Source organism: Urocitellus parryii, chromosome 9, assembly GCF_045843805.1.
Source record: "Urocitellus parryii isolate mUroPar1 chromosome 9, mUroPar1.hap1, whole genome shotgun sequence".
In the NCBI taxonomy this organism is placed as follows: Eukaryota; Metazoa; Chordata; class Mammalia; order Rodentia; family Sciuridae; genus Urocitellus; species Urocitellus parryii.
The window spans coordinates 110,612,201-110,625,737 of NC_135539.1; the positions used below are offsets into that span (position 1 = coordinate 110,612,201).

At 36.5% G+C, this 13,537-nt stretch overlaps 1 protein-coding gene across 2 annotated transcripts in view; it reads right to left on the minus strand.

Moving 5' to 3' along the window:
• Positions 1-4,371: 4,371 nt before the first annotated feature.
• The window catches only part of Cd46 (CD46 molecule), a 35,112-nt gene continuing 25,946 nt past the window's right edge, over positions 4,372-13,537 (minus strand). Inside the window, exons 9-12 of one of the 2 annotated variants that reach the window (XM_026387521.2) lie at positions 12,713-12,748; positions 12,129-12,189; positions 9,101-9,193; positions 6,739-6,822 (exon numbers count right to left, since the gene is read on the minus strand). In XM_026387521.2, the coding sequence (XP_026243306.1) occupies positions 9,142-9,193; positions 12,129-12,189; positions 12,713-12,748 (149 nt within the window). In that variant the 3' untranslated portion in view covers positions 6,739-6,822; positions 9,101-9,141. Of the gene's footprint in view, positions 6,823-9,100; positions 9,194-12,128; positions 12,190-12,712; positions 12,749-13,537 lie in introns of both variants that reach the window. The other variant, XM_026387520.2, reaches the window with a different exon arrangement.

Here is a 13,537-nt window from a genome sequence, read left to right on the forward strand (position 1 = left end):
AGCGTCTGCAAGTATGGCCCCCCTGGGTTTGTTGTATTAACGACAGGTTAAAATGTTCTTCATTCATCTACCATGTCCCAAGCTCCAAGTTTATTTGTTTTGCAAATATAAATAGGACATGATGCTGCCCTTAGGTGGCCCTGATTCTAGTCCTTAAACGAGTAAGTGCTGGAAGATTGAGTTAAATGTCTTCTTTGATATAAGGAGAGTAACTAAGAACAGATTAGGAAGAAGAGCACGAGAAGAAGACCAACATTAAACAAGGATGAGAGGTGGGAGGGAAAGGGAGAGAGAAGGGAAATTGCATGGAAATGGAAGGAGACCCTCAAGGTTATACAAAATTACATACAAAAGGAAGTGAGGGGAAAAATAATACAAGGGGGAGGAATGAAGTACAGTAGAGGGGGTAGAGAGAGAAGAAGGGAGGGGAGATAGTAGAGGATAGGAAAGGCAGCAGAATACAACAGACATGAGTATGTCAATATGTAAATCAATGGAAGTGTAACTGATGTGATTCTGCAATCTGTATACGGGGTAAAAATGGGAGTTCATAACCCACTTGAATCAAAGTGTGAAATATGATATATCAAGAACTATGTAATGTTTTGAACAACCAACAATTAAAAAAAAGAAAAAAAAAGCACATAAACAATGATTGAGATACCTTTTCTGTAAGTTTAGCATCAAAGCACAAAAACAGTGATTGAGGTACCTTTTCTGTAAGTTTATAGTGTTCCCATTGAAGGCCTAATTTTAAACAGTGATGCACTGGTAGGTCATGAGGAGCAAAATGGAACTGGGGCACCTCTCAAATAGGATTATTTTATCTGGATGCTTAGAGTTTTTTGCCTAAAATTGCCACTCTGAGGTGGTGTTTGCATAGTAAATTAATAATGAATGTAGAATGTTCCCTCTGGTGACACCAGCTTGAATCAGGTTTACGAGGCCATGTTACCAATCTAGGTAGAAAAATGTCTTGTCAAAGCATTACCCAAGTTTTACCAGTTTTTTTTTTTTTAAGCTGTACATTTATAAGCAAAGAGGAAATATTTTCCTGAAGGTACAAGCAGGCCTGGTGCAAGTTGTACTGGCAGATTATTCCCATCTGGAAGTCACCGCTGATGAGTTCCTAGGACTGAGCTGTTGGGATCGGACCCTGGGCCTCGTGCATGCAAGGCAAGCATGCTACAACTGAACTGTATCCCCAGCCCTCTTTATATGTTTTAAAGTTTCTTCCAGGGATTCTGATGTGTGGCTAGAGTTGAGGGCCATTCATTCCCCTGAAGCCTTGTATCTGAAAGTCTTTAATCCTCAAAGTGGTCTAAGGACCACTGGTGTTGGTTCCTTTGGCCTCTGTAACAAGTTGCCACAAATGTGGCGTCTTAGTACACATTTATTAACAATTCTGGAGGTTACAAGTCTAAAGTCATTTCATGAAACTGGAGTATTGACAGGACCACAAACCCTTCACAAACCCAAGGAAAGAACAGTGTTTCTTGCCTTTCCTGGCATCTAGAGCTGCATTTGTTGGCTTTTGCCCCTTCATCTTCAAAACACCACTGCTTCAGTGGCCACGTTATCTGATACCCTAATTCAGATCTCTGTTTCTTCTAAGGATCCTTGTGATTAAGTTCAGGGCCTCAACTAGATAATCTCCCAATTTCAAGATCCTTAATATCTGCAGAGATCCTTTTGCCAAATAGAGTAATTTTCAAAGCCTCCAAGTATGAGCATATGGCTCCCTTTGAAGGCCATAACACAATCCACCACAAATAGGAAGGCCTGGGAACTCATGAGAACTGCAGGCTGCACCTAAGACCCCCTGAATCAGCATTGTTTTTTAAATGTAAGGAGCATGGTGCTGTGAGATCCTACCCAAGGAATTCTTCAATAATTGAGGCTCACCTCAAATACAAAGTCTAAGGAGTGTTTTTTTCTTATGAGCCTTGACAAATGGAGGCAGATAATCAGATGACAGATTTCCCAGACACCATGCACACTTGCTCATGTAAGCCTTAGTAGTAGTATGAATTCTCAGTGAAGCCATAAGCCCTAAGCACAGAATGTCAGGGTGCTGCTTTGTCCAGTAGTTGGTACTAGGGTTGCCATGGCAACATACAATAATAATTCAGTTTTTAAAAAACTACATAAGGGAGTTAGATTTTATGAACTTCAGTGGCTTCTTCTAATGCTAGTTTTATTACCTCTGCAAGGTTTTCTTGGACTTTGCACAGTCAAGTTGAGAACCAGTGTTATCTACCCTCGTGGCAAGTTATTCACCTGCTGTAAGTGAGAAGGAAGAAAAATCGTTTGTTGACCATATAATTCCCCCCACTATGTTACCTTTCATTTAAGTAGTAAGGGACAGAGTTTGCTTGCACAGAAGAATAAAGCTAGTTTTATACGGAAACTAAAAATGGCTCTGGGAATCACCCTTAAAGACAACCTTGGAATAATGACAGTTTGCACTGTGAGGAGGGGTTGTTCAATGCCCTGACAGTCCACAGGAGGGCAGCAGCGCTACAGTTTACAAAGACTTCCTCTCTAACCTTTTCTGGAAGAGACTAGAAATTCTAAGAGCAAGGTAGTTTATCCATATGTACATTTATTCTTCATCACTTCTAGAAGTTATTAGACTGTTAAGTCCTACCCCTAAATAAAAATATGCAAGTTTTCATGATATACAAGAAACAATTCATTCTTGGTTAAAATGATAGTTGTCAGACATTACTGTTTAGAATACTGCAGAGTTGCCTATTTCCCTTAAATGCAAAAAAATGTACTTTAACATGCAAATTCAAATTCTTTCCAATACTAGGTGTCTTAAGCATTCTTTCAGAAACTCTTGCTGTATATTTAGTGCCATTTTTTATTGGTTCATTTATGAGATATAGTTGTAAAAGCATGGACTATAATTTGTTCTATTCAGTCCCCAGTACTTTCCCTTTCCTTCTCTATTCTTTTCCCTCTACTTATCTTTCTGCTATTTTTTAAAATTAGTGTCTTGTGGATATACATGATGGTGAGTCACTATGGGTGGTATATTCATATATGTACATAGGAAACTTAGATTCATTCCCTTCTCCTATCCCTCCTCCTCCCCTTCAATCCCCTTTGTCTATTCCACTGATTTTTCTTCTATTTTGATGGGATTCCTCCCATCCTATTTTGGACCACTTTCTGAATTCATGCCAATTTTTAATTATTTTTAAAGCAACTATACTCTCATGACCAAATAAAATTTTCTAAAATGCTTTCTTTATTCTTAGTCTTTATTCTTGGTTAGTTTTCATCCAGCATTGAATGGATGTTAAAAAATATTTGTTAAATGTTAAAAATATTTCTTTCGTATTTCTAAACCACAGATTACTTTATTGGTTGACCAGGCAACAAGACCTTAATTCAAGTCTTTAGAAGTTTCTGATTAATACACAGAATTAAAGTCATGATTGTATTATGTAAATATAAGCTTTTATTTTCTTTATAAGCTTATTTGGATAAATTAACTCTTGGGCTGGAAAATTCCTAATGTAGATGTTCTCAGGCTCAGCTGTACCTTAGAATCTCTTGGGACACTAAAAATGCCTTATGCCCAGGCCACATCCCAGATCAATTACCTGAGAGCCCTCTGGGGTGGGACCCAGGTGTCATAAAGCTTCCCAGGTGATTCTAGTGTGCAGCCATGGCTGAGAAACACTGTGGCCTGATAGGACAGATCTAGCAGTCTGATTTAATTCAAATATGCAAAGACAAGGATTTTTTTAATAAACAAAAATTATACTTTAATTGTGTTGGTACGTGAGTTTTGGCCTATGTGTGCAATTGAAGTGATGTGGAAGGTATATCTTCTACTAGACACACACATATATATAGCTACTCAAATGTGATTAACTCAGAGTTAGGTACTAATACAAGCTATAATAGCTGGGTGGAAATCAAGCAGAGCTTCCTGGAATGAGTAATGCTTGAGTTGGACCTTGAAAAGTGCATGAGGATCTTGGCAGGACATTTCAGCTAGCAGTGGAGTGGAGTAACAGAAAGCACAGGGCAGATGTCTGGCTTGACTGAGGGCAGGTTATTTGAAGGAATGTAGCAGAAAGAAAAGGCTAGAAAGAAAAATTAGGACTTAATTGTAGACGGTCTTCAAGTGTCATGCCTAGAAATTTGGACTTCCTGCTGTAGGTGATGTGTCTCTGAACACCTGTGAGCGGGAGGTGTGCTGGGTTGGGAGAGGAGAAGCCTGGGCACTGGAAGGATGTGATGTGAGAGCAACAGGAGTGCAGTGATTCAAGATGGCCCGACAGAAACTTCTTCTCATTTGAGATAATCACACTAGAAATAAACACACCCTCACAATCATGCTCCTCCAAATATACAATTTTATTTTTGATGGACCTAAAGAGCCAGTTCTTAAAAAATGAACAATAAAAGACTTTCACATACTACAGGACTTCTAGTTTTACTACAAATATACTTTTGTGTTAAATAGATGTTTTAAATTCAAATATGCTTATTTCCCCCCTCTCATTTAAAATGGACTTCTCCATGTATTTAAATAACCAAAAAATTTCTTGACAAGCAAAATACATATTTACATATAAATATCAAATATAAACGTTAAATGGAAAAAATTTAATTTCAAAGCAGAAACTAGTATAAATGTAAATTTAAAAATATCTGGAAAACATTCAGGTTTAAAAAATAGTATAGCTTCTAAACAATCGCTACATTCTTGAAAAGTATGTGAAAATCAGTATAAATTTCAACTCTTCACTTAATTTAGGTCACTTAATTCGGGATCATTTACAGTGCACCCTAGACAGGTCTTCATAGAGTTAAACAATATTTCTCCTGCCCCCTTTATTCCCCAGTCATATATAAGTGTCTCAAGGTGGCATTTCTTTGGTCTACTCTGTGCTACTAAAGTTTAAAATACGACTTGGAAAAATGTGAGGTTTTGATTGTTTGGTTGGTTTTTTAAGGAGCAGTCCACTGGCTTATTTGCAAGAGACTGCCTGGGTTGGGGACTCCATAGATGACCAAGCTCTGTTCTACCTGAGCAGGAAGCTACCTGAGCTGTTCATTTGTCCACTAGTGCCACCAACAGCAGACAAACATTTGCTCCTCTGAGATACATGGTTGAATTTGTACTCTACCTTTTAGGAGATGAGGTGAGATACCTACACAGTTAAGAGGTTTCGATGGCAGGGACAGTCAATCTGACAGTGTGTGAGGTTAGCTGATTTTTAATCTATTCTCATTTTAAAAAAAAAAAAGACTTTTTTACTTTGATGCTGGGAATTGAACCCAGGGGCATTTCACCACTGAGCTATATCCCAAGCCCTTTTTTATTTTTTTGAGACAGGGCCTCGATAAATTGCTGAGGTTGGTCTCAAACTTGCAAACCTCCTGCCTCAGCCTCCTGAGTCCCTGGGATTACAGGCATACATTACTGTGCCCGGCCAAAATGAGGAAGACCAAGTAGGGAAAGAAAGTCTCCCATGACTTAAGAGTGAGTTACTCAGCAGAGGGAACTCTTCAAGGAAAGCACGAGGCCACAGTGTTCACTCGACCATAAACTGGCATTCTTCTTAAGGTGTCAGAGTTCTCTAACTTTTTACAGAAGTATGCAACTGGTTCTGATAGCTTACTCATTTTACATCAGTAAACCACCACAAATAAAACCTAAAAACAAAGGCCAACACCAATAAAGGAGATGGATTCAAACTCAAAAGCTTCTTCTCAGCAAAGGAAACAATCAGTGAAGTGAACAGAAATCCTACAGAATGGGAGCAAATTTTTATGATACGCACATCAGATGGAGCACGAATCTCTAGGATATATAAAGAACTAAAAAATCTTAACACCCCCAAAACCCCCATAATCCATTCGATAAGTAGACTAAGGAACCGAACAGACACTTCTCAGAAGATGATATACAATCAATCAACAAATATATAAAAAAAAGTTCAACATCTACAGCAATTAGAGAAATGCAAATCAAAACTGGATTGTGATATGTGGACACAGCCACGTCAATGTTTATAGCAGCACAATTCACAATAGCTAAACTATGGAACCAACCTAGATGCCCTTTAGTAGATGAATAGATAAAGAAAATGCATTCTGCTGTCATATATAACTAATAAGTAAAATTTAAAAAAAAATTAAAGGCCTTACATAAAGTTTCTAGCATCTTTAAATCAAAGAAGTTACCAAAAAGGTTATCCTGTTAACTTCTGGATAATTTTCCAATAATATTCTTAGTTAAGGAGGTCAAAATTATCAATATTCCCAATTATCAGTGTTCTGGTATATAGGAATATATACACCTGTTTGTGAAGGCTTTTTACAATGAACAAAATAGAAAAATAACATTAAAGAGTTGTGGAAAGATGGAATATTAAGAGTTCACATTAAAAAGCTTTCAAAACCACTTTTTGAAAAAAATGCAATGTAATTTCATTTTGAGCTATATTTTTCTGGATTTTCCCATTTTACAAAACAAATCATTTCCCCATCTTAAGACTGTCAGGGATACTGTGTTGATTTGCCCCCCTAAGTCCAAATGTTAGGGGGAAACAGGAACTGTGTTCAGACCCCAGTTCATATGTGTATAAACAGAGGGTTACTACATTCCAGTCACATTAAAATATGAACAGCATAACTCAGCAGTGCATCCACATTAACTATTGCAGATGAGACGCTCTTAGCAGAATTAAAAGATAAACGGAGACACAGGTGTGTGGAAATCACGTAGTTGGCTCCGCTGAAGTGGTCAAACTTTTCTGGTAAGTGTTGTATTGAGCTCTAACTGTTTTCCTACAAGACAAGGTGTAAAGATCAATACAATTAAATACAGAAATTAATTCCTGAAGTCTATTTAAGAAATACTTTTTATATTTTTGTGGTGCTGAGGATCAAACCCAGGGCTTTAAACATGCTCCACCACTGAGCTTACCTCCCCAACCTGAAAACAAGACAATTAAAAAAAAAAACCCAAACTGTTTATAATAATAAGAGTCCTTAAATTAGAAAATACATGATTGATTTTAAAATAATTTTAATGTTCAATCAGTTTCATTCTATTCTAAAGCCCTTTCTATCCTTGTATTTTTACTTCCTCCAAAACAAGAAATAGAGCAATAACACACAAAGTTCTTAGTGAATATTTTCTCATTTTCATTTAGGGCCAGTAGGAAACACTAGAGAGAGACATGTGCTTCCCTAATATCACAATTTTGAATCTGTGGCTCTGAGATGAAGTTTTTCAAGGTGGCGACTCTAGCAGTGTTCAAGTGCAGAGATGCCTCAGTTATCCTACCAGGGTCATACATTCTTCCAAATAAGGTTTACATCAGACCTTGAAACATTAGACATTTTTGCAAAATCTTTCGTCTAATCAGATGCTTTCCAAAGAATTAAAATGCCATGTAATTTAAAATTTTCTAAAAGCCACATTAAAAAAATGTAGGACAGGTAAGATTAATTTAATGTTGACTGTAACATAATAAAAGCAAAATATTGTGAATATATTTTGACATGTATTTGACCTGATTTTGTACCATGTCTTTGAAATCAGGGTGTGTTCTATACTTTGAGCATATTTTACCTTGGGCTAACTACTTCTGAGTCTCAATAGCCATATGTGGCTATTAGCTCTTGAATTGGACAGTGTAGTGATAATCAGGCCCTGCCTTAGGAAACTGACTGTAAGAGAAGGTCTAAAACTAAATTTGGACCAGCCAGTTGTTTACCAGTGTGTGTGACACAGGAAACACTTCAGAGGTGCCTATCCATGGTAACAGCTAACCATGTTAATTTTGGATACTTTACTATTCCTCTTTGTGAGGGAGGCTATCAATGCAACCTGCCACGATCACATTACTCTACTCACAGAATTTTACAAAAGACCGAGATGATGTATGATTGACTTAATAGTTTGAAATGCCAATCATTCAAATCTCTGACTGATATGCTTTCTCAAAGTCAATAACTATTTTTCCTGTATTGGAAGTCTTTTTCTTTAAATAGAATTATAAAAACAAATCCAGTATTTGAGAAAGATAGAAAGCATCAACATAAGCTTAGAGAAATATTCATTTGACCTATCAACAAAGCTATTTGAAAGATAATGAGAACTTGGAACTTAATTACTAATTACTATTATTGTATATTAACTTCCGCATTCATTAAGTTGTCTTCAAATGTTTACAACCACCCGAAGCTCAGAGTTTGAAAACTCTCTCTTTGGTGGGCATTAGCTTCAAAAGTGTCCCATGAGACAAAGAATGTATACAAGACTAGGTTGGCCCAGACTGCCAATTCCAGTTGCGTTTTGTCTTTCCCTTTGCTCTGTGATCAAACACAATTTTGCTTTTGCAAAGAAATTGTCCTTCCCATTGGCCTTTATGGATCCTGTTCCCAAACTCTTTATAAACCAGGGTAGGACCTCAGAAAAGGTGGAATACGCAGCTTCCTATTGTCCCAGCCATATTGACACCCATTCTAGCACAAATGGAGGGACACTTAAAATTCATTTCATTTCAAAGACAAAAGATGGTTGAAGTCAAAGCAATTTTATCATTTTTTCAAAACCTGAAGATCTTGATTTTCTTGAATTCATCAAATATTAAAGAAAAATGGAAACGAATGTCTTTACAGAGTTATTTGCAAGTTGGAATTGAAAGCATTTTAAAGCTTTTCTTTTTTTCTGTAAAAGGGCATTTTTTCCCTTCCCTGCACTTACAATGAGCTAGTTCTGTTAATTTCCCCTAATTATTCCCTATAAAATTTTTCTACTTTTGGCTTCACAGCTACTTTAGAAGGCGGAAGCAACTACATAAGCTGAGGAAAGTAGGAGGGGAATATAACTACTTAAGCCCACTTCAAAGCAAAATCCTGTCAGTACACATTATGTTAAATTTTAAAAAAGGAATGGCATAAGAAAGCATCAATAATTTAGCAAAGGGAACAGGACTTGTTTCCACTTTGAAATTTACTGCCAACATAGCTCAGGTTATTGATATCTAAATATCCACTGAATATTTTTCAAAACAAAGGACACTGTTGCAAAGAAACAACAGAAACAGATAGATACCTTTTAATAGTAAAAGTAAGCCTTTCTCTTATCTCTTCTTCTCAGAGAGAAGTAAATTGTACTTCTCTGTAGCTCTCATAAATTAGGTATATCCTGAACAGAGGAAGGAGAAGGGCTGAATAAAATAGTGACATCCAACCAAAAAGAAGCAAGAGTAATGCAGTATGTGACAAAACCAATGTTAGAAGAGAATGGATGTAAAGCTGAGCATTAGGTTCATAAGTTAAGGTTTTGTGTCTCAGGAACTTGACATGTGAATTTTGTGCAGAAAGCTACTTTAACTTTGAAGTCTTGTGTATCTTCCTGCAGATGAACAGATTCCAAATTTCTGTTCAATATATTTTCCTTTAAAACCATTTTTTGCACAAAACAATGTAAAAATTATTTCAAAAAATAACATTGGATGGGGAAAAAGTCCCGGTCTCTCAAAACAGTCCCCTAAAATTTGAGGGAATACAGGATGTCTGTATTCAGTGCATGTCAGACTGTCCTGCAAGTCAACTTCATGACAGGTCATGCATTTGGATGCACCTCAACTTTTTTGCATTTATACAGTTTCTTCCTATGGCACATTTTTTTTTTCAACTTGAGGGAAAGATCCTTGTAAAACTTATTACATGGTTTCCCAAGTTTATGGGGTGGCTTTAATTATACAATCTCTTTTTTTTCTTTTTATTTTGGTACCCAGGATTGAACCCAGGGCACTTAACCACTGAGCCACATCCCCAGCCCTTTTTCATATTTTATTTAGAGACAGGGTCTCATTGAGTTGCTGTAGGCCTCTCTAAATTGTAGAGGCTGGCTTTGAATTTGTAATCCTCCTGCCTCAGCCTCCTGAGCTGCTGGGATTACAGGTATGCTCCATCATGCCTGGCCAACACACACACACACACACACACACACACACACACACAATCTCTTGTTATGTATTATTTTTGGATCAAAAATTTGAGCAAGTTTTGTGGAATGCTCAGAAATTTAAGAGCCAAACAGAAAAAAAATGTTCACCTTCATTTTACTTCAGCTTTTTGCCCCATGTCATTACACACCCCAGCTATGTGAGCTCACTCAAATTTTTAAGCTGCCTGTGCTTAATGAGTATTTCATTTACAAAATGAGATAAAATATTTTGGTTTCTGTAAAAGGACATTCTTTCCTTCCCTGCACTAGAAACGAATTGGTTCTGTTGATTATTTCCCACTGAGATCAAAAAGTCCCTTTTGAATTCACAGCTGCCAGACTAGGTAGAGGCAACTACAGAGGCTAAAGAAAGTAACTATTTAAGGGGAAGGTAACTATTTAAGCCTACATCAAAGCAAAATTCATGCTTTAAAATTACATACGTTAATTTTTAAAATTGCCTATTTAAGACAGCTTAAAAATGACAAAGTATCTGAGTCAGTTAATATGAATACAACATCAAAAGTATGTTGAAGTTGCTGGGCACCGTGGCACACTCCTGTAATCCCAGGAGCTTGGAGGCTGAGACCGGAGGATTGCAAGGTCAAAGCCAGCCTCAGCCAAAGCGAGGTGCTGAGCAACTCAGTGAGACCCTGTCTCTAAATTAAAAAAAAAAAAAAAAATAGGGCTGAGGATGTGGCTCAGTGGCCCAGTGCCTCTGAGTTCAATCCTTAGTGACCAAAAAAATAAATAAATAAATAAATAAATAAATAAAAATTTAAAAAAGTCTGCTTAAGTTATACAGAACAGTATAAGTCACTAATGGGGGGAAAGCCCCCCATTATGCAAATAATTATGCAAATAATTCTCATGAACTTCAATTCTTACCTATCCAAGGATGATTTAACCAGAGTAAAGAAAATCATGCATTTATGAAAAAAAAATTCACCAGTAAGTGAAAACATTCATTCCAAGGAAAGGCATCTGTGGTTCAGAACCACACAGACTTAACAAGATCAGACTCGCAGAAGCCGGACGACGGGAAAGGGCTGTGATTTTTGAGACTGGAAAGTGCTAGGAAGAATTAGTTAAGAAAGAAAGCTAGAAGGGAAGAGGAAGGAGCACGTGATGGGCCCAGGGGCTGAGAACTAAGAAACAGAAAACTGCAGCAAAATACTTGGACCTTTTGGGCATTTTTCATCAAATAATTTAAATGATGTTGGATGCTGTTTAAAATGACTATACCATTTTTGTACTTTGAGATGAAGGCTGTAGAAGAAAGAATAACTGTGTTCCCAAATCATCATAAACACCGGTTTACATCACATTTTAGAGCAATTCAAGATTATCTGTGCTCTCTACCCTGCTTTCAATTACCCTTGGAAATATTTTTAAGAGTCTTAAAATTTAAGTTTGATACTTAAAAACCCTATTTTCCTTAAAAGATATGTATTTGTACACTTTTTTTTCTATTCTAAGCCCCCATTATTTTTATAGAGAAAAACAGGCATAAGTTAATGGAGGTGCCCTGCAAATCTTAGCTCTTTCAGCAACTTTTACACTGCAATCTAGTAAATTAAGAGGAAATAAAAGAGAAATTTAAAAGTGTTGTTTTTAATCCTCCAGTTTAACATTTATAAATAGGAAATGAAATGAATGAAATCAAATTGGGCTGTTGAATGAGGCACCTACATACCTTCTTACAACCAGCTATTATTCCAGAAAAATGGAAATTTTCATGGTTAAAAATTCCAGTGAATATAACTGTCAAAAGTGAAATACTTTTAATTGTGGCCATTTGTCCAATTTAGGAAACAGGGTATACCTGTGGGAAGGCCTCATAATGGACCATGATTCACTAAAGAGCTTAAACCACAAATCCCACTGAAACTTTTCTTATAGCCACAGTAGTTGCTGAAACGATTCTGCACAGACTCCTCATGTTGCAATGATGGTAAAAGTACCTGAAAATGTTTTTAGCAAAGAAATGCAAATAAAGGACACACTAATGCAGGCCCACTTAAAAAAAAAAAAAGATGTCATGCAATACAGAGTACAAACTTAAGTGGCACAAAGGATGTTAGGGATAAGAAGGATTGAAAAGTGAGGAGACATATGCTTTATTTACCCCTTCTTCCTGCGTTGAAAACGTCTGTACAGGCAGAGGATAATTATAGCAATCGAAACAACTGTAAGAAACCAGGAAATAAATAACATGTGACTGAAAATTAATTAACAAGGATCAAAATTTAAGCAGAAGAAACAAACGCTGAATATATTTCAGTGGTCAGAAAATGGCACTCTACTTAGGCACTCTACTTAAGTCATTTGGACTTTTCATTATCTAAATCCAGTTCCCTGGAACCACCTACATGGTCCACCATAAGTCAAGGAAGAATCCTAGTTTAATTTAGAAAATTATTAAAATATACTCTACTGTCATGTATATCTAAAAAGAACAAAATTTTAAAAGCATATTTGCAAAGCAAGCCCATTACATCAAAGAAGTACATAATACTTAGGGTTTGTTTCTAAGTAGATATGTTGAACATGAAACAATAAAAAAATCACCAACAAAAGGTAGTACTATCATATAAAAGGTTGGGTTTTTCTACATTGATTTACTTAATCTCAAAGTATAGAAACTGGAAAAATACTTTAAAATGAACTTAATATTTTGATTTACACGGTGTCAAAATTTGGGATACTTACTTGCAATAAGAATAATCAGCAAAATGATCCATTGAGCTAAGGAAAAAAAAATTAAGAAGATATGGGTCTCCAGATGGCAGTTACATTTTTGCTTAGATCATCTAAATGCTAGAGAAAAACTTTTTTTTTTTTTTTTTTTTAAACCTACCTAGTTTTAGCACAACTGCCAGGGCATTCTAGTCATTTTGATCGCAAAACTTTTCTAAACCACTTTCCGGGTTGCAAGTCCAATTTGCAAAACTTCTAATAAAACCTCACTTTTCAGTGTTCTGTTCAGGTTCTTAGTAAACGTTATTAGAACAATTAGCATTTACTACAGTAGAGGAAAAACTCTGAAATGGGATCCTTTCCTGGATTAGCAACATGATGGACCACACTATCTCAAGCTGCTGGGCTTCAGCCATGTGTGGCAGTTCCTAGACAGTCACGCCCCCCTGAGGGTACACAACCAGTACTCCCCTGTGGTGCTAAGCAATGGTGTTGGGTAGGTTAGGTGAACTAAAAGCATTTTTAACTTAGGATATTTTCAATTTACAATGGGTTTATCAGGATATAACCCCACTGTATATTGAAGGACAACTATATAGTCAGAACTCTATCCACAGTTTCCAAAAGTGTGGATTCAACCAAGCACAGATCAAAAATATTTGGAAAAAAAAATGTATTGATCTGTTCAGTAGTATTTACATTGTATTAGTACTATAAGTAATCTAGAGATGACTGGATATGGGAGGATGTGCCTAGGCTGTATGTGAGATGATATATCATTTTTATAGGCGGGACTCTAGAGCATTCAGATCTTGTTTATCTGCATGGGGAGGGGAG